Genomic DNA, 27,199 nt, shown 5'->3' with positions numbered 1-27,199 from the left:
TTATCTGTCTTTGACACAATGTGGAGGTGTCAGTGTTGGACTGGGATGCACAAAGTTAAAAATCACATAACACCAGATTATAGTCCAACAGGTTTATTTGGAAGTACAAGCTGTCGGAGTGCTGCTACCTGATGAAGGAGTGGCGCTCCAACAGCTTGTACTTCCAAATAAACCTGTTGGATTATAACCTGGTGTTGTATGATTTTTAGTCTTTGACACATCTTGCTAATATCAAGTATAGGTTTGGAAAGAAATTGCATTTCACAAGACTGGCAGTATTTGTTTTCATAAATAGTCAATTTTCATCCAAAACATAGTGAGGAACAAAATGTCCTTCGAGGTCTCTGAAACAAAAAACAGAACTCTAATATCTAATTACTAACTGCTCCTATTTAATGTCGGCTCTTGGTTCTATATGTTCTTTATATTCATAGTTCTATAAACATAAGCATTGTTTACTTACTGTTGGCAAGTTATATTTTTAAAAAAAGAACATGACCACTAAATTGTTGTCAGCATCATCGATGGGAACACGTGTCATGCTGCTGTCAAGTTGATGTCCTGCAATTTCCTTCAATGCAATGTAGAGTTCACAACTCCATAGCAACAACTTTAAAGGGTGCCTTTAATTCTATGTCTTGCTAAGATGGTCCTCAAACACAATAGATGTAGCTATTTGAAGTTATGACCAGTACATTTTTCATCACAGCTCCAGTACTGCCGAATTTAAAAAGAATGGCTAGATCTTGTAGCCAATAGGGAAGAAACAGCACTCAGCAACAGCTTCAAATAAAATTTCCCAGACTGATCAAGCAACCTGTGGTGCAGACTTTCGCTTCCCAAAGTTAGTTTAAGTCAAGGAAATCTCCAGGTATCCAACAGGATAAGTACCAATCTCATTAAGTATTCTTGCAGACAGCAAACCAGAAATTAAAAACCATTGAACCCTTTTGCATTTAATGTATACATTTTACAAATAGGAATGAAAATAAATGATTGGGATTTACACATAGATTGCAAGCAGAAGTTAAAACATCATAACCTTTAAAAGGGTATACAACATGGTGGAATTTACAATCGTAATGAAGGCCTTTGAAGTTTAACAAGTTTAACATTTCTTTGTCAGGGCCAGTGAGGCTGTTCAGTAATTACATAATTATGACTTATTACCCCACATCAAAACCCAGTTACAAAACCTACCCAGTGAGATGTAGCTTGTTCGAAGGTATTGTTTTTACAGCTGGATTAATAATGTAAATATGGAATTCCACATCAGTTCAATGGATTTTTATTTGATTACTGTTTGGGGAAAGTGGGGGACAAACTTCACAATGCACCCTCTGAACAGACACTAACATATTTAAGTGGCTGCACTTCACTGTGTACATGCAGGCTATTGACAGTGCTGTCAGTCTCAGAGGAGTAATGACAGTGAATAACTGGCAACTTTGCCACTATTACTAGCTCAAATTTGAGACCACTAAGCCGTGGTTAAGTACATAAAATCTGCATTTTCAATATTTCATAACATTTCAAAGTGCGTCATAGCAAATGTAGGACCTTTTTAAATTGTGGTCACTATCTTAATACAAGAAAACATAGTAGATAATACATGCGTAACAACTACATAAAAACAGTAATTAGATAAATGGCCAAATAATCTGTTTTGGTTTTGTTGTTTAAATGGTAAATATTAATCAGGTCATGGGGAAAACACCCCTGTTCCTTCAGGATGACATAAGTTTATTTACATTCATCTGAGAATTCAGGCAAGGGCTGTTTAAAGTTTAAAATAAAAATGTCACCTCAAACAATAGAACACTTACCAGGTACTGTGCTGAAATGTCTGCCTGGATTGTGTGCCTACAGACTGGTGTGGGACTCAAACTTATGATCTCTGACTCAAAGGTAGGAGTTATAAAACTGGGACTCAACTGATGCCTTGGCCCGCCACAGAGAGGAACATCGTCAATTTTTGTGATTTTCCACTTAGGATGAGTACACACATAGCAGCATGCTTTGGTTTCAGGACCAAGGTTAAGAGAAAAGGGTAGGATTCACCACAAGGTAGTCAAGCAATAACAAAGAGGAACTTTACTCTCATATCTCATGGCAGCTCTCTCAGTCCAAAGTGCAATCAGGATTTCTGTCTCAAACCAGCAAGTGTTTGCTTTGATTTCTATCTTAATTCAATGATAACATTTCCATTGAATTGCCCTGTAATAATCTACAGGTAACCAGTTTGTTGAATCACCAGTCAATCTTGCAGTGTAAGATCTCGATCTTTCCACATACTCATCAATCCCACAAAAATAGCAAAAGCACAAAACTGTCAACTAAATAATCTAATTCATGGTCCTGATCCAAATCACTAAAACTTCTTAAAGGCAGGGAAGTGACCGGCGAGCCTACCTTAGAACTGGCAGATTACTCATGCTGTACAGATTTAAAGTAAACCACACCCATGAAGTTTTCTAAAGAAGTTTAGACTCAGAGAACTACTTTGCAAAAACACAGTAATGACAATACTGGATGGTAGTGACATTTGCACCTGCACACAGCTTCAATAAACTCCTTCGATTAAAGAAAAGGATGTGAAGCAGGGGTAAAAGAACAATAGAAAACTGAAGAGGATAACTTTCATTTCATTGAGATTAAATGCGAGGAAATTTTCTTTCTGCATACAACAAGTAATCCCTTCAATCAATGAAGAACAGAGATATAGAGCTAGTTGTTTTCAATGTACACACAGGTACCAGCCTGAGATCATGGCTACAGAGCTTTTACTAATTAATTTTATTTTTGCTCTCACTGTATACAGTACAAACAATAGTTTACTCGTGTGTAATGGAACATGTGGAAACAGTAGTTCAGCTCATAATATTGGGAAGTATGTAATCTAATCTTGCACTATAAACTCTCATTAACTTATAACAAATATTACTTAGTAAGCGTATGTGCTTTCAGCAGAGGTGACCTATATTCTGCTGTTAACCCCATATTCCCTCTCTGCAATTGTTAACATTCCTCTTCCTTTTGTTCTGTGACACCTGTGATCTCCAAGTTTCTTTGTTCTCTAACCTTTTCTGCACCTTTCCTCCTGCCGCATTTGTTCTTTCCCACTTTTCTCTACTGGAGAAAACCTACCACGTTTTTCACCCTATTCGTCAGTTCTGAAGAAGTCATATTGGACCTGAAAACTATCGCTGTTTCTCCCTCCACAGATATTGCTAGACTTGCTGAATTTGTCAAGACTTTCCCCATCTCAAGTTCTGGCCTCATCTTTTGGCAGCTGGTAAGCAGTCCACCTGAAATTGCTTAGTCACTGCAGATCTCGATCCTCAGTTTAACTTAAGTCACATGACTTAGACACCAACCAGGGCAGCAGACATGTCTGTACATTGGTACATGTTAACCTTAAATTTGAATGCAGCACTAAAATGTCCATCTGGGCTTCCAATGATGTCCAGAGTCAGGCCCAGATGAATGGGGAAGGTCTCAATAGAGTAGGATCTGATTCCATTTTTGAAGCTTTTGAAAGCAAAATAGTGCAGATGCTGAAATAAAAACCAAGTTCTGGACAAATTCAGCAAGTCTGTCAACGTCTGTGGAGGGAAAAACAGAGTAGTGTTTCAGGGCCAATATGACTTCTTCAGAACTGGAGAAGGAGGGTGAAAAATGTGATGGGCTTTCTCCAGTAGAGAAAGGTGAGAAAGAACAAATGCGGCAGGAGGAAAGGTTAGAGAACAGAGGAACCTGGAGATCACAGGTGTCACAGAAAAAAAGGAAGAGGAAGTGGTAATAATTGCAGAGAGGGAATATGATGTTAATATCAGAATATAGGTCAGCTCTGCTGAAATCCCATGCACCTACTAAGTAATATGTGTTGAAGGCTAGGGAGAGCTGATAGCATGAGATTGGATTACTTACTTCCCAGATCAGAATCTAAGCAAGAATGGAATGATAAGTGCAGCAATGTTCTTTAATGGACCTCAGCATTACCCTTGTGTTAACATTGGCCCTTTTATATTTAATAGCTTTACACACCTAAACCTTCCATCAAAATCATCGATTCCCTTATTCATCAAATGCTTGTCTACCTATCTCTTAAATGCATCTAGACTTTTCAGAGGGTTTAGGCAGTTATGATAGTAGGTTAACATGGGGGCGAAGCGACAGGAGGAAGCCCAAGTAGAGCATAAACACTGGCACAGATTGGTTGGGTACAAAATATCCTGCATATATCTATGTGATCAAAACATGTCACAGCTCTCAACTGCCAGCTGGAAAACTAGCAATAAATCCACATTGTCTTTTTCAGGGAATGTCTGTCCTACTCCAAATCTAACGGACAGTAGCAAGGTCACCACTAAGGTATACCCAAGTCACCAAGGGTTGACTGTAACCCTACCATGTCTGCCAGCCAATCAGAGTTCAGCAGCACCACTGGAGAGGCCATGAGCATTGCCAGAAGCATAGGGTCTGGAATCCCAGGATCACAGAGTAATGCAGGCTACAGGAAAGTACAGAGGAACCTTGATTTTTCAGCATTTGATAATCTGAATATTGGATGATCCGGCAAGATTGCAAGGTCCCAATGCATGGCTGAACTATGTTATCCGGCATTCGATTATCCGGAATTCGATTAACCAAATGAAATATGCCCACCCATGTCCTTCGAATAATCAAGGTTCCTCTGTATTTGGGAATGAGGTAGGAAAGGGAATTGGAGTGGCGGGGGGGGTGGGGGGGGGGGGTGTTCAGGGAGGGAGTTGCTTGTCAGCAATGGCAGGATGTTGGCTCTAAGCAGAAACTCCTTTTCCTGATATTCAGTCCGTCAGTCGGGCACTGAGTGCCGCTGACCGAGGGACACCCCCAGGCACCCAGAGCTGGCTGGATGGTTTCACTTACTGACCATGTCATGTGGTGATGAGCCCAGCAGTGGTCAGACTCAGTCCTTAAATGGTCACTAATTGGCCACAAGGCCTCCAATCAGCAGAAGGAGAAAGTCAATCACTGGATTTCCGTAATTCAGCTGGAGGCAGATAGGCAGCAGGGTTCAAGTACACTGCAAATCCCACTTGATTAAAGCCCTCCAGCCTCCAAACTCCCCACTCTGGCGAACAGAATTTATCACCTCTTGTATTTTCCTGGAGTGTCAATGTGCAAATATTTACCACTATCACTATTCTAAACTTTGAGTCATGTCTAATAGAATAAGTGGCTGAATATCAATAATTCTCAAAAAAACGTTTGGTGTTCTGTTCAACTTGGATTGGGATGGAACTTCCATGTAAAATGAAGGACAGTGCTCTAGACACTACAAATGCAGGCCTGTGGGTATGTGCAATAAAACACTTGGTGGATTAGGAGAAATGCCAGAAAGCTGCAGTCAATGGCAGCGTGCATGGATGGATCTAGCATCAATTTGGCAGTGGGCTTGGCCAAACCTTGGAGCCTAGGCTTTCCAGCATGAGCACGATAGCCAACTCTACTTGTGAACTCAAGCATGGCTGATTCACAGCTTCCAACAGCCACCCAAGCTCTGAGTGCTACAGTGGAAGATTAGATTGCTGCTGTTCTGGTTATTAACTGCAAAGTGTAAAGGCACTAACAGGGTCGCAAAATAGTTCAACAATTTGTCTGCCTGAGGATTAATGCCATCTTTGCCCTACTCTGAGGTTACAGTTGTGGCTTCGGAAGTTGGCAGACTTTAATGAGGATGTCCTGACTAAAGTGCAGACTTCTCAGAAGCTATACCTTGCTTAATCTCTGGTTGGATAATTATTTACGAGACAGGCTGCTACTAAGGGAACTTCTCCCTCTTCTCCCCAACCAGCAACTTCCCCTTCACTGCATGCTCTCTGCTCATCCTCCACGTTATACTGTATTCCCACACAACCTGACTATGCAATGCATGGCTAGGAACAACTAGTTTGTGCAAAACCCTGGAAGTCAGGACAGGATTGTTCAGCAAATGTCACACCATTCCCTGCAGACTTAAGCAGGTTTGAAGAATCCTATGGTAGCATCAGCCTATAGAAACTGTTTTATCAGGTTAGCGACTCCTTCAAGTAGCTCTAGTGTGGAGTCCTTCCTGTGACTGAATGTGGTTGACCCTGTTTCGATAACCTGGTCAAGCAGGAAGCTCTGCAATGACAGCACCGATGTGAAATCAGGGTTACATGTTATTTGACATCATGATCCATTAACACAGCATCACTACGCATGGAATAATACTCGATCATCAATATTCTGCCAGAGCTTGCATCAGAAGTGCACATGTACCAGCAATGTCATGTCAAGGGGCACTCAAAGCTCAAAAAGCAGGAGTAACAAATTCAAATTTTGTGGGCGGGCGTAGTTCAAAGTCCCATATGAATCTAAAGCTGACCCATCTGTACGCAAGCAATGTACAAGGCTTGACAGAAGGATTTCCCTGATTAATGGTGCCCATTTGCCACAAATATAGTCTATGTTTTACTTACACAAGAGGTTTTTCCAATCTGCTTCCCTGCGAACCAACTATCTCTCCCAATGTGCAGAACGCTTGACCCAGAAAGTCCTGAAATTCAGAAAAAAATACATTTGACGATAGATGGCAATTACCACTTGCAACCAAGGAATAGAAAAAATAAGATCAATATTTTTTAAGAGTGCCTTGCAATTTAATACTGAACACAAGCGCTGGGATTTCTATAGGGGTTCTCCTGCTCTCCCACTGTAACATTGATGGAGGAGCAGCGGTTCACTTGGAGGACAGTACAAATAGCTAATTTTAGCAACTGCTCCAGGGGATCCACTAATCGTTTTCTGAACGTATGGTGAGTGCTGAAAGCAACCTTTGAAGAAATTCAACCAAGGTTGCTAACAAACAATAAAACATAATTCATAAAATGATTTAAACTTATACTTGACAGACAGAGACCAGCAAGGAATAAGCCACTCAGCCCTTCAAACCAACCTTATCATTTAATAAGGTTGTGGCTGAGCTGATTTTCACTTCAAATCTAAATTCTTACATATTCCTGACCATCTTTCATCCTCTTGACAATCTAGAATCCAGCTACCTCTATCAAAAATATTTAAAGCTTCTGCATCTACTGCCTTTTGAGCAAGGGAATTCCAATGTATCACAAGCCTCAAAGAAAAAATGGTTCCTCATCTCTGTATTAAATGGGCAACCACTTGTGTTTAAACTATAACCCTAGTTCTAGATTCTCCCACAAGCTGAAACACCCTTTCAACTTCTAGTGGTTAAGTCACAACAGGATCTTACATTTTTCAATTATGTTGCCTTTGACTCATCTTAACTCCAGAGGACACAGGCCTAGCCTACCTAGCTTTTCCTCATAAATCAATCCATTCATTCCAGGTAATGGATGAAAACAACCTTTGCAGAAATTCAAAAAAGTTTGCTAACATAAACAATAAAATATCGATTCATAAAATTATTGAACTTATTCATTACAAGCATATAACATAAAACAAGATCAGGCCACTCATTAAAGAATAATATCATGGCTGATTGGATTTTAGCCTCAACTCTACATATCCTGCATATCTTTCATCCCCTTAATGAGCAGGAATCTGGAAATCTCTGCCTTAAAGCTATTAAATGATTCAGTCGAATATGGGATGGATATGACGAGAATATATCCAAATATTTGAAGAACTGGAGAAAAGCACTTGAAAACTACAATATGAAGCCCCATGGACCAAAGATCCAAAACATGGCTGGTCAATTTGAGCCTACAGAAGAGAACGGAAGCAAAGGTTTCAAGGTAAATGGATGAAGACTTAGAAAAAGTGAGGTGTTTCAAATGTCTGAGGTCGATATATGGGGAAACAAGAAAATACAAGCTCAGGAACCAGAACACCAGGGTCGATCAATGATGATTGTCAGAACATCAAAGGAAATAACCAAGGAGAGACTGAAATGGCATTGTCATCTATTGCAGAGAGAGGAGAGATATGGTGAGGCAAGCGATAGAGATGGATCTGTCAGGAAGAAGCAGCAGAGGGAGGACTGATACCAGTTGGAAAGATGCATTGGTGTGAGACTGCGGAATTAAAAGATGACTAATTAGAGGAGACAGAAAAAGGTGATCAACTTGCATTGTGGTAGGACCAAATTAAATACAAGAATCTAAAAGAAAGAAGATTAAATTGAAGGATATTGGGGCAACACGGTGGCTCAATGATTAGGACTGCTGCCTCACAGTGCCAGGAACCTGGGTTTGATTCCAGCCTGCGTGGAGTTTGCACATTCTCCCTGGGTTTCCTTTGGGTGCTTCAGCTTCCTTCCATAGTCCAAAGATGTGCAGGTTAGATGGATTGGCTATGCTAAATTGCCCATCATGTCCAGGGATGTGCAGGCTAGATGGATTAGCCATGGGATGGGGAAGGGTGGGATGCTCTTTGGAGAGTCAGTATGGCCTGCTTCCACACTATCGGGATTCTGTGATTCTATAAATAAAGCACAAAATAGACAGGCATGCAAGATGTTCCCTGTCAGCTATCTGCTTCACCCAGACTTGGAGATTTTACTGAGCTTTAGCTGCTGAGAATGTGGACAATTTTTGTGTTTTGAAACGCAGATGTAACATTCTAAAAGTCAAAATTTTTCATCTTATTACTGTTAGTGGAATGATGTTTTACACATCCTGACATCCACATTTCCTGCAGTATAACACTGCCGATGCTTCAAAGCTATTTTATTGACTGTACTCAATAAGCAGTGACCATCCTAATCCAACAGTCCTGAAAAGGACCACTATACCTCACCCAAAGAAAAGGTAAATCTCTCCGTCTGGCATTGCCCCTTCAGAATTTGAAAGCAGGGAGAGATCAGCAGAATGGTAAATGGGCTAGACTTACAGCACCATACAATGATAATTCTCTGGCACAAAGAGAAGAGCCAACAGGGGCTCACTAATAACGAGGATGGACGTAATGTTATGGATTCAAAATATGACACATCAGCTCCATAAATTCGATGATATAGTGGCAGATTTTCACGACCAAGGAGGGTAGATTAAGGTAGGATTTCCAGACTTGACAGATCACCCAGCACAATATATAAACCCCTTTTAAAGATTATTTTTCAATCCAGGGACAAGATATACCACTGCTGAGAGAAAATTGGAATGGGCCATAGGTACAGCCGATTGCCAAGGGCAGGCTGTTTAAAAGGTCCACCTTGGTTCTCTAGGCCTCCATGACAGTTGTTTATTTATATTTTAGGCTCTCTAGCCTAACTGCTCTCACACTAAACCCATCCCAGGCCAACGCCAAGCTCTCAGGCCAACTAATACATGAGCTGAAAATGTGTTGCTGGAAAAGCGCAGCAGGTCAGGCAGCATCCAGGGAACAGGAGGGCTTATGCCCGAAACGTCGATTCTCCTGTTCCCTGGATGCTGCCTGACCTGCTGCGCTTTTCCAGCAACACATTATCAGCTCTGATCTCCAGCATCTGCAGTCCTCACTTTCTCCTCAACTAATACATGATCCAACCCACCCCCACAGCAGCACATATTCTTCAAAAAAGTCATGGATTCTCCAAGCCCATTCATCCAATATAGGCCATGTACAGATATCCCTGTGGTAACACCAGATATGTGAAACTTCTTAGAAAAAAAGCTTTCTGTTCTTAATTTTTGAAATAAAAGAGGTGTTCCCACAAACCTATAAAAGCATTAATCAAACAGACCATTAAAATATCAACAACAAAAGTTTTGACACCTTTTAACCTTATCAAAGACACATTGTGGCGTTGACAAAAGAAATAATAGAAAAAAACCACTTATTAGAACCTCATAAAGGTGTCAAACAAGTGAAGTCAACACTTTTTCATATTGAGAAAGTGAGAACTGCAGATGCTGGAGATCAGAGTCAAAAAGTGTTTTTCCAACATCCTACATTTTCATATACAACATCTCTCCCATAAATTCCTTTGTAAGAGAATTTTGTAAGGAAGGGCAAGTAAGCGAACTTAAGATTTCTACTTCCATTTTAAAGCAAAATTCATGTTTAATCAAGTTACAAAGAATATTTTCTCCCTGAATTTAATTTTAAAAGTTTTGCTTTCACAATGCACTCATGGTTCATGATTAGAATAGAATAGAATGTCTGGTGGCCATTTGGCCCAACAAGTCTACACCGACCCTCCAAAGAGTAATTCACCCAGACCCATTCCCCTACCCTATGTTTACCCCTGACTAATGCACCTAATCTACATATCCCTGAACGCTATGGCCAATTTCCCGTGGCCAATTCACCTGACTTGCACATCTTTGGTCTGTGGGAGGAAACCGGAGAACCCGGAGAAAACCCACACAGACACAGGAAGAATGTACAAACTCTGCACAGGCAGTCGCCCGAGGCTGGAATCAAACCCAGGTCCCTGGCACTGGGAAGCAGCAGTGCTAACCACTGAGCCACTGTGTCAGCCCATTCCTGGTGCGGCATCATTCCTGGTGATACAAAACTTTGAAGAATTCTCTGAATAAGTTAATAGTTTCTACCAAGTAAGTAGAAAATATTCTCATCGACCAAATCCTTCAACAGGTTCTTTCTCTTTCTACTTTCCTTTGTACAGCATGTTGACCCTCTTATCAAGAATTGTTATGCTTGACTCCACATCTACTTCTTAGACCAATCCTTCTCACCACATTGCTAATATACTGATCTGCAACGACTAGGCTTTCTTGGATGTATCTAATTTCACTTATTGCTTCTAGATACTGCTGTTCACACTTTCCAAAACCTTTGGCATGCAATTTCTCCTTTTTCCCTACCAAGGCTATGGCATACATCATCCAAACTGTGGCATTCTGCTTACTTTCTCTACCTCAAAGTGTCCTACCAAGTTCTTTCCCTATAAAACATATTGCCTTCCCAAAACAAATGAGCAGATTTGTTAAAAAGTGGACCCAAGCTGACTTTGCCTGCGAGGAGTGCATCCAACTCCGGTCACAGACCACGTTAGGGTACTAAAGCTGGGGCTGGATGAACTTCGGATCAGTCCGGAGGCTGAGGGGGTGATAGAGAGGAGTTATAGGGAGGTAGTCACACCTAAGTTGCAGGATAAAGATAGCTAGGTGACTGTCAGTAGAGGGAATGGGAATAGGCAGGTAGTGCAGGGATCCCCTGTGGTCATTCCCGTCAATAATAAATATATCATTTTGGATACTGTTGGAGGTGACAACCTACAAGGGGAAAGCCACAGCGACCAGGTCTCTGGCTCTGTGGCACAGAAGGGAAGGGGGGAGAATAAAAGAGCAATAGTGATAGGAGATTCATTCATGAGAGGAACAGACGGGAGATTCTGTGGGCACGAGCAAAAGCAGCCAGAAGTTGTGGTACACATCCGTATCAATGACAGAGGTAGGGAAAGGGACAAGGAGCTGAAAAGAGAATGTAGGGAGTGAGATTGGGAGCTAGAAGGCAGGATGAGCAGAGTAGTTATCTCAGGACTGCTACCAGTGCCATGGGCTACTGAGCCTAGGAACAGAGAACGTGTGCAGATGAAGGCGTGACTGCAGAGCTGGTGCTGGAGGGAAGGCTTCAGATATGTGGATAACTGGAATGCCTTCTGGGCAAGATGGGACCTATGTATGAAGGACAGCTTGCACCTGAACTGGAGGGGCATCAATATCCTAGCCAGGAGGTTTACTAGAGTCTTCAGGAGGGTTTAAATTATATTGGCAAGAGTGTGGAACCAGAGCTATAGATCAGATGGTGGAGCAGGTAGTGAACAGCCAGATACAGCGTGGGTCTGTGAGGAGGGATAGGCACTTGATAGGGCAAAGGTGCAGTCAATGTGATGGGTAGAAGTGTGTCTACTTTAATGCAAGATGTATTAGGAATAAGGGTGATGAACTTAGAGCATGGATCAGTACTTGGAACTATGATGTTGTGGCCATTAAGGAGACTTGGCTATCACAGGGGCATGTTGGATGTTCCAGGGTTTAGATGTTTCAAAAGGAATGGGGGGTGAGAAGTGGAGGAGAGGCATTGCTAATGAGGGAGAGTATCACAGCTGCAGAAAGGGACGTTGTCAAGGAGGGTTTGTCTATAGAGTCAGTATGGATGGAAGTCAGAAACAGGAAAGTAGCAGTCACCTTATTGGGAATTTTCTACAGATTCCCCCAATAGCAACAGAGACACGAAGGAGCAGATTAGGAGGCAGACTTTGGAAAGGTGTGGAAGTAATAGGGTCATTGTCATGGGTGACTTTAACTTGCCTAATATCAATTAGAACCCCCTTAGTTCAAATAGTTTGGATGGAGCAGTTTTTGTCAGGTATGTCCAGGAAGGGTTCCTGACTTAATATGTAGCTAGGCTGACTAGAGGGGAGGCCATATTGGATTTGGTGCTTGGCAACGAACCATGTTAGGTGACAGATCTCTCGGTGGGAGAGCATTTTGGTGATAGTGATCACAACTCCCTGACCTTGACTACAGGGGAACTTCAATTATACAAATGTAATGGGCGGGCATTATTTCATTTGGATAATCGATTATTCGGTTAATCGATTAAATGCCTTTCCCCTGGGGCTCGGAGTTTTTAAAGTCTGCTCGCCGTTCAGGAGACTGCAGAAGCACACAGCACCCCCAACCCCATCCAATCACTGCCCCCTTGCCTCCTAACCCTGTGCAACAATTGCCCCCACCCCCAACCCTATCCAACACTAACCCCCGCCCCCAAAGCCGCCCCCCTGTCTCCTAACCCCGTGCAACACCGCCACCTTCCCCCAAAACTGCCCGCCACCCCAACTCCATCCAACACCGCCCCCGCCCCTAACCCTGTCCAACACTGCCCCCCCACCCACCAACCCCGTGCAACATCACCCTCCCGCCCCCCAACACCATCCAACACCTCCCTCCAAGCCTGTCCAGGGCTTTAGACGGTTACAAGGTAGCCAGCAAGGAACTGAAGAATGGACATAGGAGAGTTAGAAGGGGCATGAAAAAGCTTTAGTGGGTAAGATTAAGGAAAACCCTAAGGCATTCTACACTTATATAAGAAACTGGAGGATGGCCAGATTGAGGGTAGGGCCAATCAGGTATAATGGAGGGAACCTGTGCCTGAGGTTGGAGGAGATAGGGGAGGTCCTTAATGAATACTTTGCTTCAGTATTTACTACTGAAAGGGACCTTGATGTTTCTGAGGACGGCATGAAACAGACTGACTTGAACAGGTTGATGTTAAGAAGGAGGATGTGATGAATATTTTGAAAAACGTAAGGATAGATAAATCCCCTGGGCCAGATGGGATATACCCAAGGTTACTACGAGAAGCAAAGGAAGAGATTGCACCATCTTTGCATCCTCACTGCCCACTGGAGTAGTGCCACATGTTTTGAGGGTGGCAAATGTCATTCCTTTGTTCAAGAAAGCTAACAGGGATAATCCTGGGAATTACAGACCAGTCAATCTTACGTCTGTGGTGGGCAAAATACTGGAGAGGATTTTGAGAGACAGGATTTATGATTACTTGGAAAACCAGAGTTTGATTAAAGATAGTCAACAGGGCTCAGTGAGGGGCAGGTCATGAATTCTTTGAGGATGTGACAAACACACTGATGAAGGTAGAGCAGTGAACATGGATTTTAGCAAGGTGTTTGATAAAGGTGCCCATGATAGGCTCATTCAGAAAGTAAGGAGGCAGGGAGGTCTGGCTGTCTGGATACAGAATTGGCTGGCCCACAGAAGACAGGTGGTGGTAGATGGAATGTATTCAGCCTGGAGCTTGGTGACCAGTGGTGTTCTGCAGGGATCGGTTCTAGAACCTCTGCTCTTTATGAATTTTGTAAATGACTTGGTTGAGGAACTAGAAGAGTGGGTTAGTAAGTTTGCTGATGACACAAAGGTTGGTGGAGTAGTAAATAGTGTGGAGGGCTGTTGTAGATTGTAACTGGACATTGACAGGGTGCAGAGCAGGGCTCATAAGTGGCAGACGGAGTTCAACCTGGAAAAGTTGAAGTGATTCACTTTGGAAGGTCGAACTTGAATGCAAATTACAGGGTTAAAGGCAGGATTCTTGGAAGTGTGGAGGAACAGAGGGATCTTGGAGTCCATATCCATAGATCCCTCAAAATTGCCAGCCAAGTTGATAGGGGGATTAAGAAAGCATATGATGTGGTGACTTTCATTCAGCAGGGAAATTGAGTTTCAAAGCCTTGATGTTATGCTGCAGCTCTTTACAGCACTGGTTAGACCATACATGGAATATTGTGTTCAGCTGTGGTCACCTCATTATAGGAAGGATGTGGAAGCTTTAGAAAGGACGCAGAGGAGATTTACCAGGACTCTGCCTGGACTGGAGGGCATGTTTTATGAAGAAAGGTTGAGGGAGCCAAGACTTTTCTCATTGGAGCGAAGTAGGATGAGAGGTGACTTGATTGAAGTGTACAAGGTGATGAGAGGCATAGATAGATTGGATAGCCAGAGATCTTTTCCCAGGGCAGAAATGTCTATCACGAGTGGGCATAGTTTTAAGGTAATTGGAGGAAGGTTGCGGGGAGATGTCAAAGGTAGTTTCTTTCCATAGAAAGTGGTGGGTGCATGGAATACACTGCCAGCAATGGTAGTAGAGTCAGATACATTAGGGATATTTAAAGCGACTCTTGGTTGGCACGTGGAAGATAGTACAATGAAGGGTTGATCTGATCTCAGAGTAGGATAAAAAGCTGGAACAACATTGAAGGACAAAAGGGCCTTTATTATGCTGTAGTATTCTATGTTCTAAAGGGATTAATATAAATGTGTGAATGTAAATGTCACTAATAAATATCAGTGACAATGTAATGGTGATACTTATCACAACAAAATTATATTATGCATTTTTGATTGGCCTGTTCCAATAAACGCAAGCTTTAGCACCATTTTCAATGTATTCATATGACACTTGGTTTCCTTGAACTGGAATGTTGCATTCTCAGCACAGACTTTGTCAACCTGGGGTTGTAAAGGTAGTGGTGAGCCACATTCTTGTATTGCTACAGTTGTTATAATTTGAGTACATACAGTGACGTTAGGGAGACAGTTGAAAGATTGGAGATAAATTTCCAAGTCAAGGTGGTGTGTGACCTGAAATGGACATTGTTGGTGCTGGCACCCCCATGGATTTACTGTCCTTATTCTTCAGGAGTCAACAGGTTAGAAGCGGTTGTCAAAGAGCTTTGGCAAAACCCTGCAGTGCATCCTGAGATGTTATTCACTGCTGCCACTGTGTCAATAGTGGACAGAATGAATGTTGAAGCTGGAGCATGGGGTGCCAATCAAATAGATTGCTTTGCCCATATGTCCTGACTTAGCTCTTCAGTCTATGTGTGCAAATTGAGTCTAATGTGGGAAAATATGAAGTTGTTCATTTTGGAAGGGCGAACAAAAGAACAGAATATTATTTAAATAGAGCAAAACTGCAGCAGGGTGCAACACAAAGGGACCTGGGGATACATGTGCACAAAAGCTAGCAGACACAGCAATGTATCAGGAAGATTCATGGAGTGTTGGCCTTCATTTCAATGGGGTTGGAGTATAAGAGTAAACAAAGGAAAGTCCTACTGCAACTGTACAAGGTGCTGGGGAGACCACATCTTGAGTATTGTGAGAAGTGTTGGTCCCCTTATTCAAGGAAAGATATCAATTCATTGGAGGCAGTTCAGTGAAGGTTCACAGGATGATCCCTGGTATGGAAGGGCTGTTTTATGAGCAATGGCTAAACAGGTTGAGAATCTTACACTAGAATAGGCAATCATCACACACGCTTTGTGGAGACAAAGTCTTGCCTTCACATTGAGAATATCCTCCATTGTAGTATGTGGCACTATTACAGTGTTAAATGGGACAGACTTCGAACAGACCTAGCAACTCAAGACTGGACATCCACGAGAAGCTGTGAGCCATCAATAGCAGCAGAATTTTACTCCAGCACAATCTGTAACCTCATGGCCAGGCATATTCCCCACTAAACCATGACCATCAAGCCACGGGATCAACCCTAGTTCAATGGAAAGTGCAGGAGGATATGCCAGGAGAAGCACCAGGCATACCTGAAGACGAGGTGACAATCTGGTGAAGCCATCAAACAGGACTGCTAGTATGTGAAACAACATACACAGCAAGTGATAGATAGAGCTAAGTGATCCCACAAGCAAAAGATCAGATTGAAGCTCTGCAGTCCTGCCACATCCAGTCATCAATGGTGGTGGACAATTTAACAACTCACTGGATGAGGAGGCTCCACAAGTACCCCTATCCTCAATGATGGAAGAACCCAGCATATCAGTGCAAAACATAAGGCTGAAACACTTGCAGCAATCTTCAGGCAGAAGTGCCAAGTGGATAATTCATCTCAACCTCCTCTAATGGTCTCCAGCATCACAGATACCAGTCTCCAGCCAATTCAATTCACTTCACGTGATAGCAAGAAATGTTTGGAGATACTGGATACTGAAAAGGCCATGGGCCCTGACAAGATTTCAGCAATGGTTCTGAAGACTTGGGCGCCAAAACTTCTTGCTCCCCTAGCCAAGCAATTCCAGAGGTGAGGGGAAAGTGACAGCCCTTGACATCAAGACTGCGTTTGACAAAATGTGGGATCAAGGAGTCCTACCAAAACTGCAATCAATGGGTATCAGGGAGAAAACTATCTGATGGTTAGAGTCATACCTGACACATAGGAAGATGGTTGTGGTTGTTAGAGGTCAGTCGGCGGCACGGTGGCACAGTGGTTAGCACTGCTACCTCACAGCGCCAGAGACCCAGGTTCAATTCCCGCCTCAGGCAACTGTCTGTGTAGAGTTTGCACATTCTCCCAATGTCTGCATGGGTTTCCTCCAGATGCTCTGGTTTCCTCCCACAGTCCAAAAATGTGCAGGTTAGGTGAATTGGCCTGCTAAATTGCCCATAGTGTTAGGTGAAGGGGTAAATGTAGAGGAATGGGTCTGGGTGGGTTGCTCTTCGGAGGGTCGTTGTGGACTTGTTAGGCAGAAGGGCCTGTTTCCACACTGTAAGTAATCTAATCTAATCCAGCCATTTTAGCTCCAGGACATCTCTGCAGGAGTTCCTCAGGGTAGTGTCCCAGGCCCAACCATCTTTAGTTGCTTCATCAATGACCTTCCCTTCATCATAATGTCCGAAGTGGGGACGTTCGCTAATGATTGCACAATGTCCAGCATCATTTGTGACTCCTTAGACATCAAATCAGTCCATGGTCAAATACAAAAAGATCTGGACAATATCCAGGCTTGGGCTGACAAGTGGCAAATAACATTTGTGCCACGCAAATAACATTTGTGCCACACAAATGCTAGGCTATGACCATCACCAATAAGAGAAAATCTAACCACCACCCCTTAACATTCAGTGGTGTTACCATCACTGAATCTCCCACGATCAACATCCTGGGAGTTATAACTGATCAAAAACTCAACTGGACTCACCACATAAACACAGTGGCTACAAGAGCTGGTCAGAGGCTAGGAATACTGTGACAAGTAATTCATGGCCTGACTCCCCGAAGCCTGTCCACCATCTACAAGGCACAAGTCAGGTGTATAATAGAATACGCCCCACTTGCCTGGATGGGTGCAGCCCCAACAACACTCAAAAAACCTGACACTATTCAGGACAAAGCAGGCCCTTGATTGGCACTGCATCCACAAGCATCCACTCCCTCTACCACCAACGCTCAGTAGCAGCAATGTGTACTATTCACAAGATGCACTGCAAAAATTCAACAAAGGTCCTCAGACAGCACCTTCCAAACTCACAACCACTTCCATGTAGAAAGACAAGAGCAGCAGCTATTTGAGAACAATTCTACCTTCAAGTTCTCCTCCAAACCACTCACCATCTTGACTTGGAAATATATCACCATTCCTTCACTGTAACTGGCTGAAAATCCTGGAATGCCTTCCCTCATGGCATTGTGAGTCAACTCACAGCAGGTGAATTGCAGCGGTTCAAGGAGGCAGCTCACCACCACTTTCTCAAGGGCAACTAGGGATGGGCAATAAATGCTGGCCCAGCCAGTGATGTCCACATCCCACAAAACGAAGAAATAACAAAAAAGAATTCTACTCACTGGAGCTTAGAAAAATGAGAAGTTATTTCATTGAAACATTTAGGATTCTTAAGGGGCTTGACAGGGTAAATTCTGAAAGCATGTTTCCCCTCATGGAAGAGTCAAAGGCCAGACAGTATAGAGTAAAGGGGCACTAATTTAGGACTGAGATGAGGAAGAATTTCTTCTCTCAGAGGACTGAGTCTCCTTTAAAACTCCTTGCCACTGAGAACCAAGACGGATATTTAAGGATAAGATAGATTCTTGATCAGTCTGGGAATCAAGTGTTATAGGCACAGGGTGGAAAGTAGGTATGAGGAATGTCAGATCAGCCATGATCCCAATGAATGGTAGATCAGGGTCAAGGGTCCAAATGGCCTACTCCTGTTCCTATTTGTTATGGACTTGTGTTTGGACTCAGGTTGAAATGAGGTAAGACTCTTGCAGACCCCAAGATGAACCTGAACGAATGGGTTCTTATTGTGCAAATACATTTGATAGCACAGTTGACAATACGATATACTCCTGACTGACAAAAATTGTTCCTTTTTACATGTTTTTCACTCATGATGTTTTAACAAAGTTATCTTGTCCATCCTATTTGTGAATAAATGTGAGAGTGCATTGGGATCTTAAAGGGATATAGTTTGCATATTGGTAATTAATAATTTATTTTTGCCACTTGTTAGAAGTCAAGTTTGTTATACAGCATAAATTTCTTTTTTCTTATTCATTGATCAAACCTTTATCTTAGATAGTGGTCAAGCAAATTAACCATCCTAGTTATTAAGTTGATAAAGTGCACTCCTCTCATCACGGTTAAGACTTAATTCATTGAAAAGTAGATAAGAAGGATTCAGGAGAAGTGACAATGGAGTAAGCTTCACTTGGATTTATGGGTAAACCAGCAGATAATCACCACGAAGGGGCATGAAGGAGGAAATGGGTAAGAAAAAAGATGAACTTGAAATGTAAACCATGAGCCAAGAATTGCACTCATAGTTGGACTGTTCACTCCTTACTTACTAGGCCCTGGAGCTCCACATTTTGACCCAAAGTTCTGATTCAGGATTCTTCTGAAACTCATTTAGGGAAACATCTAGCTCAGCACATGATCAGGGCTGGAAGCCAAACTAACCTCCTTTTTACAGAAGTAATTGTAGTATTCCAGGGTTTAAAGGTTCAAATCATCTGTGATAACGAGAATTAAAAGTATTAGTGGGCGGCACGGTGGCACAGTGGTTAGCACTGCTGCCTCGCAGCGTCAGAGACCCGGGTTCAATTCCCGCCTCAGGCGACTGACTGTGTGGAGTTTGCACGTTCTCCCCTTGTCTGCGTGGGTTTCCTCCGGGTGCTCCGGTTTCCTCCCACAGTCCAAAGATGTGCAGGTCAGGTGAATTGGCCATGCTAAATTGCCTGTAGTGTTAGGTATAGGGGTAAATGTAGGGGTATGGGTGGGTTGCGCTTCAGCGGGTCGGTGTGGACTTGTTGGGCCGAAGGGCCTGTTTCCATACTGTAATGTAATCTAATCTAATCTCATAAGGTGAATGAGCGTCAAAGTTTGGTGCCATGTGAGTAAGGGAATAGGTTGCCCTGGGAATGAGATGGTGTAGTAGCAAATGGGTGAGGGGGTGGTGTGCCAGGTGGATCAATGTAGGGGGTTGACTGGGAGATAGGTGTATGAGGGTGTAGGGTGGCAGATGGGTTGGTGAGAAGGTGTTGAGGTGATCGGTTACATGTCAGGTATCCTGTTGAGGTAGGTAACTCTTACATTAGGTATCTTGTGTCTGAGGGATTTAGTTTAAGTGATTGGGGGGTCAGTTTTATCGCTAGCCAGAAGTTACAGCAGGTTTTAGTTTTTAAATCTTTCCTAGCTGGCTGCTAAGATAAGCAATTCAGAACATGGCAATGTCCCCATGTCAGAGTTGGTGAGTTTTTCAGAGGGTTTCAAATGTCAGGTAACTGCCTAACAGAAGTTTCAACCTCTAATGAATAGTTATCGTGTAGCAGTATGTTGGGGATCCCCTAGTACATCAGTCAGGGTAGGTCTGGTTTCCAACTCTCTGCAGGCTAGAAGCCCTTGCCCTTATTTCAGTCAGCACTGACGATTCGCTTTGTTTTTCTCTAAATTCCTCTCAGAATGCTAATTTGTCCACAATACTCATGTGAAACTCTGTGATGCCATAGCATCTCAATGTCATCTGCTTGATTTTGCTCAGATTCTGTGACAAGGGAGTGGCATTAAAGAATAAGATGAATTTGGGGGCAACCAATATTCAAAAATATAGGTTTAAGAGATGAAAATAGGGATGTTTTTAAACTGAGAAACTGATTGATGAAATGAGATTCATAATTTGCTTCATAGATTTAGGAAAAAGAATTCTTCGGAAAGATTTCTGAGAAAACAGAGAGAAATCAATCCCGATTCATGCTTTGTTCATTGATATTCCAGAAGCTCAACAGCTAATACAACGGAATTCATCCAGGACACATTTTTATTGCAATTATCCAAGCTAACTTTAAAAGGCGATGTCAATTCCAAAATTTCAAGTGTATTAATGACATGGAGTATTATTGTTTGGAAACAGTAAAATTGCCTGAGGTGCTGTTCTCAGATAAAATTAAACCATTGCAATTCGAGTTTAACCTTCCCTCATTATGCTTTAAGATTTGTACCTACTAAGTATCAAAGGTCAAAAACAAACAGAACTTACATGTTCAGATAAATTCGAACTCTTTGAATCAACATCATACCTGAAAAGAATAATAAAATTAAGAATTTATTATTCCATAAGCCATAAAAGCTAAGTTTGACAGATTAAAATAAAGCTGAAACCCATTTTCATATTATAAATAATCATGGAAACTCAATGTTGGTGCTTTATAGCTATTTATTAAATCTAACCCAAGTTTTTCTGCGCTTATGCAATTCAGTTCTAAATTATGTTTTAAAAAAAGTCAATGCTGTAACATTGCAGTATTAGTCAAAATAATTTTAATATAAATAATTCAGAACTGTGTTTCACTATCAATATTGCCATTTGGAGTCAAATTTATGATTAAAATTTTCATTCCAATGCCAATTGCCAATTCCTTGCCAATTTTCTTCAAATCCCATTTTTCTTTTATCCTTGTTGGTACATACTAGGGGTCTGGCTGCCATATTAACTTCAGCCAGGAGGCCATTAGTGAAATCTGAGACTTGACAATGCATACCAACAGCCTTTAGTGTTCATCATCTGACTGTGATCAACCAGGGGGAATTCCACACCTGGCTGACTTACTTTTACAAACACTGATTCCATTGGTCCATGATGTTGCTTAGTTCCCACCCCATTATCTGGCTTGCCTCTCTAATATAACATAACTTTGAGTGGGAGACAAAGGAGAACAATTCAACCTCAGAGACTTGGGACTTAAGACATCAAAGGTTATCTCCTGCACTGTACCCTACCCGCTCTGAAACATGCTAGACTTAAAATTGGGGCTTATCGACCTTTCAGATGCAAAATCTAGTAAACCCACTAGTAGACTAGTCAGCTATGATCACTACATTTGTTACATTCTTGTTGTTAAATAGAGCATGTTGAAGGGTTTCTTTCAAAAACACAGTGAGATTGAAGTAATACACTCGCTGTCCATTCAGGAGAAAAAATGCTGTATGTCTGTCTGTATGTATAATATTAACAAATACTAATCATAGGACTAAGTTACTTTAACATTCATAAAGACAGAAATAATTAATGCAATATCAAAGCTTTGAGTAAAATTAATAAAATATAGAGTTATCCACAGCAGAAGCAATTGTGAATTGCCTTCCATAAAAGCAGAAGCCAGTAAAATTACACAGGAAAACCATTTCAATTTAAATGCACAATTGTCAATTGGAGAAAGCAGTAAAGATATTTTTAATCAGATTTTTTCTGTAAGTAATCATTCATAGGAGAAGTTAGTTTTTTACATATAATATTTAGGTACTTTAGACTCTGGGCAAATACGGTACACTTACTACAATTGAGAAATGTTTTTAAGTTGTTTCAGATTTCAGTTGTTTTATGGATTCACAAATTATCCTATTTCTGTACATAATATACAGATCCACTACGAACACTAACTATGCTAATTGATTCATTCTTCCTTATCCAAGTTATTTATTTTTTCCCCACACTGCACAAAAACATACACCGCTTTTTGAACAGCAGTAGAATAAAATGTTGGTGCATATTACTGCAGATGCTGGAATCTGTACTGAAGATAAATACTGGAGATCACAGCGGGTCAGACAGCATCCATGGGCAGTGAGCAAGCTAACGTTTTGACTCTAGATGGCTCATCAGAGCTGAGAAGAGTCATCTAAACTCGAAATGTTACCTTGCTCTCTCTCTCTCTCCATGGGATTGTGATCTCCAGCATCTTTTGCTTTCAGTCGTGCATTTAATGAAGCTCATAAACTATTTTTACACAGGGCTCAGTTATTCAAAGTAATAATAAATAAGAGTGTAAAGTTAAAAACAAAACTATATTCATTATGGACCAGTCCAAACAAAACTACCATCCGTGGTCAGATTTCCATTCCTCCAGCTGTGTCAGAAAGATTTTAGAAATGGTGGATAAAAGAAAATTACTGCGGATGCTGGAATTTGAAACCAAAAGAGATAATGCTGGAAAATCTCAGCAAGTCTGGCAGCATCTGTAAGGAGAGAAAAGAGCTGACGTTTTGAGTCTAACTGACCCTTTGTCAAAGGGTCTCTTTGGGTTTAGAAATGGTGAGCAGGATGCAATTCTGGATTCCCATCCCAATTCCAGTCTCCAACTATTTCTGTTGGCATGGGATAAGAATTAAAGTAGCAAGCTTATATACACTACTCTTAAATTCTCCAATTCCATTGTGGAGATGGGCATTTCAGAACCATCACAATTTTAATGGAAATTGGCAAAGAGTTTTGCAAGAGACTTGGTTCACAATCCCTCAAAGAATAAATAGTAAGGATTCTTTGGCAGGTAGGTTTAAAAGGTGTTTGGATAGTATAAAATAAAATCATTTTTAAATTGCCCTACTACTTATTTGACATTGAGTACTTCTCTCATAAAGCAATAAACCATTAAATTGACCAGCATCTTGTAATAATTCAGATGCTAAGAGGTTTTTGTCTTAATGGATAAGATCCTCTCCATTCTACAGTGATATTAATGTGTGTAGGGGGGCCTGTGGTTTGATTTTCACATTGATTTAATGGCTTGGCATCCTCTGAGCATCTAATGCACTCTTCCAGTATCCACAAGGTACAGGTCTCATGAGCCACATAACAGCATTGACAAATCTTTAAAACGCTCAATAAATTAAACAAGAAATTCAGCATTTGACATTCGCTTTGATATTTAAAAAACTGGCCCCTCTTGACAATTTTATGAGATTGTGATCAAATATAGCCAGTGAAAGTCCCACTGAAGAAACAACTCATCCACTTATCTCCTTTTAAATTTGTCCAAAAGTAATCAATTTTTCAATAGCACTCGGGCAGAATGCAAAACCGAAATTGCACAGGTTGCTGGGATAAATTAAAATAGCTGTCATGAGTCATCTATTAACCTTTGAATGGGTAATCCCACTGCACACGCCTATCTCTCAGGTTCTAGGACATGGGTTTTAAATGCTCATGGTAATATATGTTATGATTGTTCTATGTTGTGTAAAGCTATAAAATTGGAGCCATCTGTTCATCGTGAGAGGGTTTGTCCCTTTCCCATTCGTGTGTGATAATACAGGATGAGGTTTCTCAGTTGCAACTATTAGGTATCACCGCTGTTTAATATTAAAAAATCACTTTTCATACATGGTAGATTTTTTATAAACTTGTATTTAGATTGTACTTAGCATCATTATTATATATCAAGTTATTTTCAAATGAAAACTTGGATCCGAGAAAGTTGTACATCATGATTAGATCAGATTAGACTAGATTAGATTAGATTACTTAGAGTGTGGAAACAGGCCCTTCAGCCCAACAAGTCCACACCGACCCTCCGAAGAGCATCCCACCCAGACCCATTCATTTACCCCTTCACCTAACATGACAGGCTATCAAATGAATTTAAAATTGTGTTATAGTTAGAGTTTGAAATCCTTATTTGTGAGATGGCAAGGAAAATTTGTTTACATATTTTGAAGGAAAAATTTTCCGGTCTGTTCTAAAATAAATAAAATATAATCAGTTCCAGGCACTTTGCGGCAATAATCACCAACTCAGATTCAAACTGGCACTGAGGTTTGAGTTTCTGTGTATAATGGGGCTTTGTCGACAACAAGCCAGGAACATTTTGATTTTTCATCTAAATGGACTGGAAATCCCCCACTATAACCCATGAAGCAGCACCCTTGTAAGTATTCCAGGTTGTGAGCATTCGACTGCAGGATCAACTTACAATTCTTCCATAATTGGCATCATAGTTTGTCTTCAAGAGTTGGATTCCTCTCTAACTTGCAACAATCAAACATGCATTCGGTTCTCTAGGCTTATCATGACAAGAACACAATATGCCATCAACATGACCAACTAATTTGATTATAAAATCCATCATCCTATTTGCTTTATTATTGGTTTGGCATTGCTTAGTCATGGTGAATGGCTAAATAATTTACAATATTTCACAATTTTTGCCCGAATCCTGAAATTAACTTGGTTCCTAACTCTTGTTTCTGCTCTGTCGTATACTATCATTGGTAAACAGTGTAGAGCTCTCTTTGTAATATCTAGGTCAAATACTCTGTCTAACTTGGTATTATTTGTGAATTAACAATCTTGTATTGAAACTCTAATTTTATGTTGCTAAACAAAGTTGGAAAAGAACACAAAATCCCAACATAGAGAATAGAGAAAGCCATTCAACATCTCTCCCATTGTTAAATCATTCTTTTTACAACTGTCCTCTACTCAAGTCAGATCACCAAAGTTGTTCAAAGAGGTACATTTTAAGCAATGTTGCAATGAAAGAAAGCAATCTAGAAAAGCAGGAAGGTAGAGTCTAAGTAACCAAAGGAGTAGTAGCCATGAATTGTGAGATTACAATCAGGGATGCTGATGAGGGCAGAATTAGAAAAAAACACAGATATTTTGGAGGGTGATGGAGCTTGAGGAAATTGGGAGAGTTAAGAGATTTGAAAATAATGAATACTTTCAAATGAAGTTGTTGCCTGACATGACTTGGCCCAATTTAAGAGACAAGACAGCAGAGCTTTGGGTGACCCCATGTTTAATAGGGTAGAATGTGAAAGATCACCAGAAGTGCATGGGACGTGAAGTCTAAAGGTAGGAAAGGCATGAAGGAGGGTTTTAATAGCAAATGAGCTGAGAAAGAAAGAAAGATATTGCAGAGGTGGAAATGGACAGTCTTACTGATGACGTAACTATGAGGTTGGAATTTCGTGTCAGGATAAATGTGACATGAAGGTTGCAAGCAAGCTGATTTAACCTCAAACTGTTGTCAATGAAGATTTGGAGATATCGGTGTTGGACTGGGGTGTACAAAGTTAAAAATCACACAACACCAGGTTATAGTCCAACAGGTTTAATTGGGAGCACACTAGCTTTCGGAGCGACGCTCCTTCATCAGGTGATTGTGAAGATGATGGAGTCAGTACCCAGGAAATGGAGTTTGGAGTAGGAACAACAGATCTGCAAAGACAATGACTTGAATTTTCGTGCAGATGGAGAGATTTCCATCTGATCAATAATAGCAGTGCAGGCAACAAACCAAAGGTCCTGCCTCTGAACCTGGCTGTTATTGCAATGCCAGCTCACAACAGGAGATAAGCTGCTGCTCATGATGAAGTTTGCTGTCACCATTCTCTTCAAAACTACAGGACCTGCTTTATCGCATGTAGTAGAGGAAAGCCATTTTCTGGTCTAATTAGGAGTGGTTAACAAGATATAGTTTATTGCATGTCAGCAAACTAATGACAGGTTACTGGATATGATAGACATTGTAACATGAACTTTGAAGACAATGAAATGTTAGGTCTCATTCCTGTAAGATCCTGTTCTGCTCTCAAGTTCATACAGCATCATCTTCGTGGTTCGGTACTTATGGCAGTACTTGGTATTAACTCTTTCACAGCCTTATAAAACATCTCCTCCCAAGCATTTTCCATTATTAGTACTGTACTTTTGTATTCAAAATTATATTTACCACAACACCATTTCCTCTCCACAGGTCTCTGATTTTCAAATTCTAATGATCCATCCATTATTCTTCTACAATGCATTCTCTTCAGACTTAGAAAACTACTAGGTTTCCAGATGTCTTTGATTCACTTCCTGGTGGTCCAAAGTCTGGAAGACCTTTAATCTTTTGACTTTCTTTCACAGAGGATGCTTTTCCTCTTGAAACATGCAATTGCTTATTTGCAGGATCCTGAGCCTCTATCACATCAATTTGTTCTTTGCTGTATCTTAAATCATTAGCTATCAGTCATCCTTTCTCAGTGATGGCTTCCATTGAGTTGTATGTATCACATCTTCCATCTTTGTCAGCATATTTTTATTCTCACTTTGCATAATTTGTGCTGGCACACTTAAACGTTTTGCTTCAATATTGCTTAGTTTAGGCCCTCTCATTCACTTTGGGTGGTTGCATTACTGAACCAATATGTTCATTTCCTCAGTTCTACTATTTGAGGATTGGCAATGATCTCTGTCACAGATACTGAGAATTCAACCTCAGTAGATTGAGAAAGTCAGGACTTAACATAAGAGTTATTGGTTCACTATGTTGAGTTCCATCAATTATACAACTGTCAATTGACTCAAGTGGTGTACAATATTTTTTGGCTAACTCATTGCTGGTTTCTCCTCACACACATTTCTGGCGCTTCAGTGTTGGTAGCAGTGGAAAACCTTTTGTTCCAATCCATTGAAGCCACACCTTCCCATCTTGTTGACAGCATGAAACAAACTTCTTATGGCAATAAAAATAGAAAATCAGATCCATTGAAACTAATTATGTTCTCCCAGGAACCTGACATAATCCTTTGCCAACTGTTCTTTGGTTAATTATTCAACTTTCTTGACTGTCTGTTCCTTTCTATAGTTTAACTCGTTCCGCTATTTGAAGAAAATTGCAATTA

The 27,199-nt window shown here is 41.1% G+C and overlaps 1 protein-coding gene across 2 annotated transcripts in view; it reads right to left on the bottom strand.

Moving 5' to 3' along the window:
* The window catches only part of LOC122561654 (copine-8), a 371,771-nt gene that overhangs the window by 214,038 nt on the left and 130,534 nt on the right, over positions 1 to 27,199 (bottom strand). For both annotated transcript variants that reach the window (XM_043713603.2, XM_043713601.2), the window contains exons 5-6: positions 20,790 to 20,829; positions 6,489 to 6,565 (exon numbers count right to left, since the gene is read on the bottom strand). In XM_043713603.2, coding sequence (XP_043569538.1) covers positions 6,489 to 6,565; positions 20,790 to 20,829 — 117 coding nt within the window. The remainder of the gene's footprint in view (positions 1 to 6,488; positions 6,566 to 20,789; positions 20,830 to 27,199) is intronic.

This window comes from Chiloscyllium plagiosum, unplaced genomic scaffold (genome assembly GCF_037043375.1).
Source record: "Chiloscyllium plagiosum isolate Xiang-an unplaced genomic scaffold, Cpla_swu_hap1 HiC_scaffold_23, whole genome shotgun sequence".
NCBI lineage: Eukaryota > Metazoa > Chordata > Chondrichthyes > Orectolobiformes > Hemiscylliidae > Chiloscyllium > Chiloscyllium plagiosum.
This window is presented reverse-complemented; position numbering and strand designations above follow the sequence as displayed.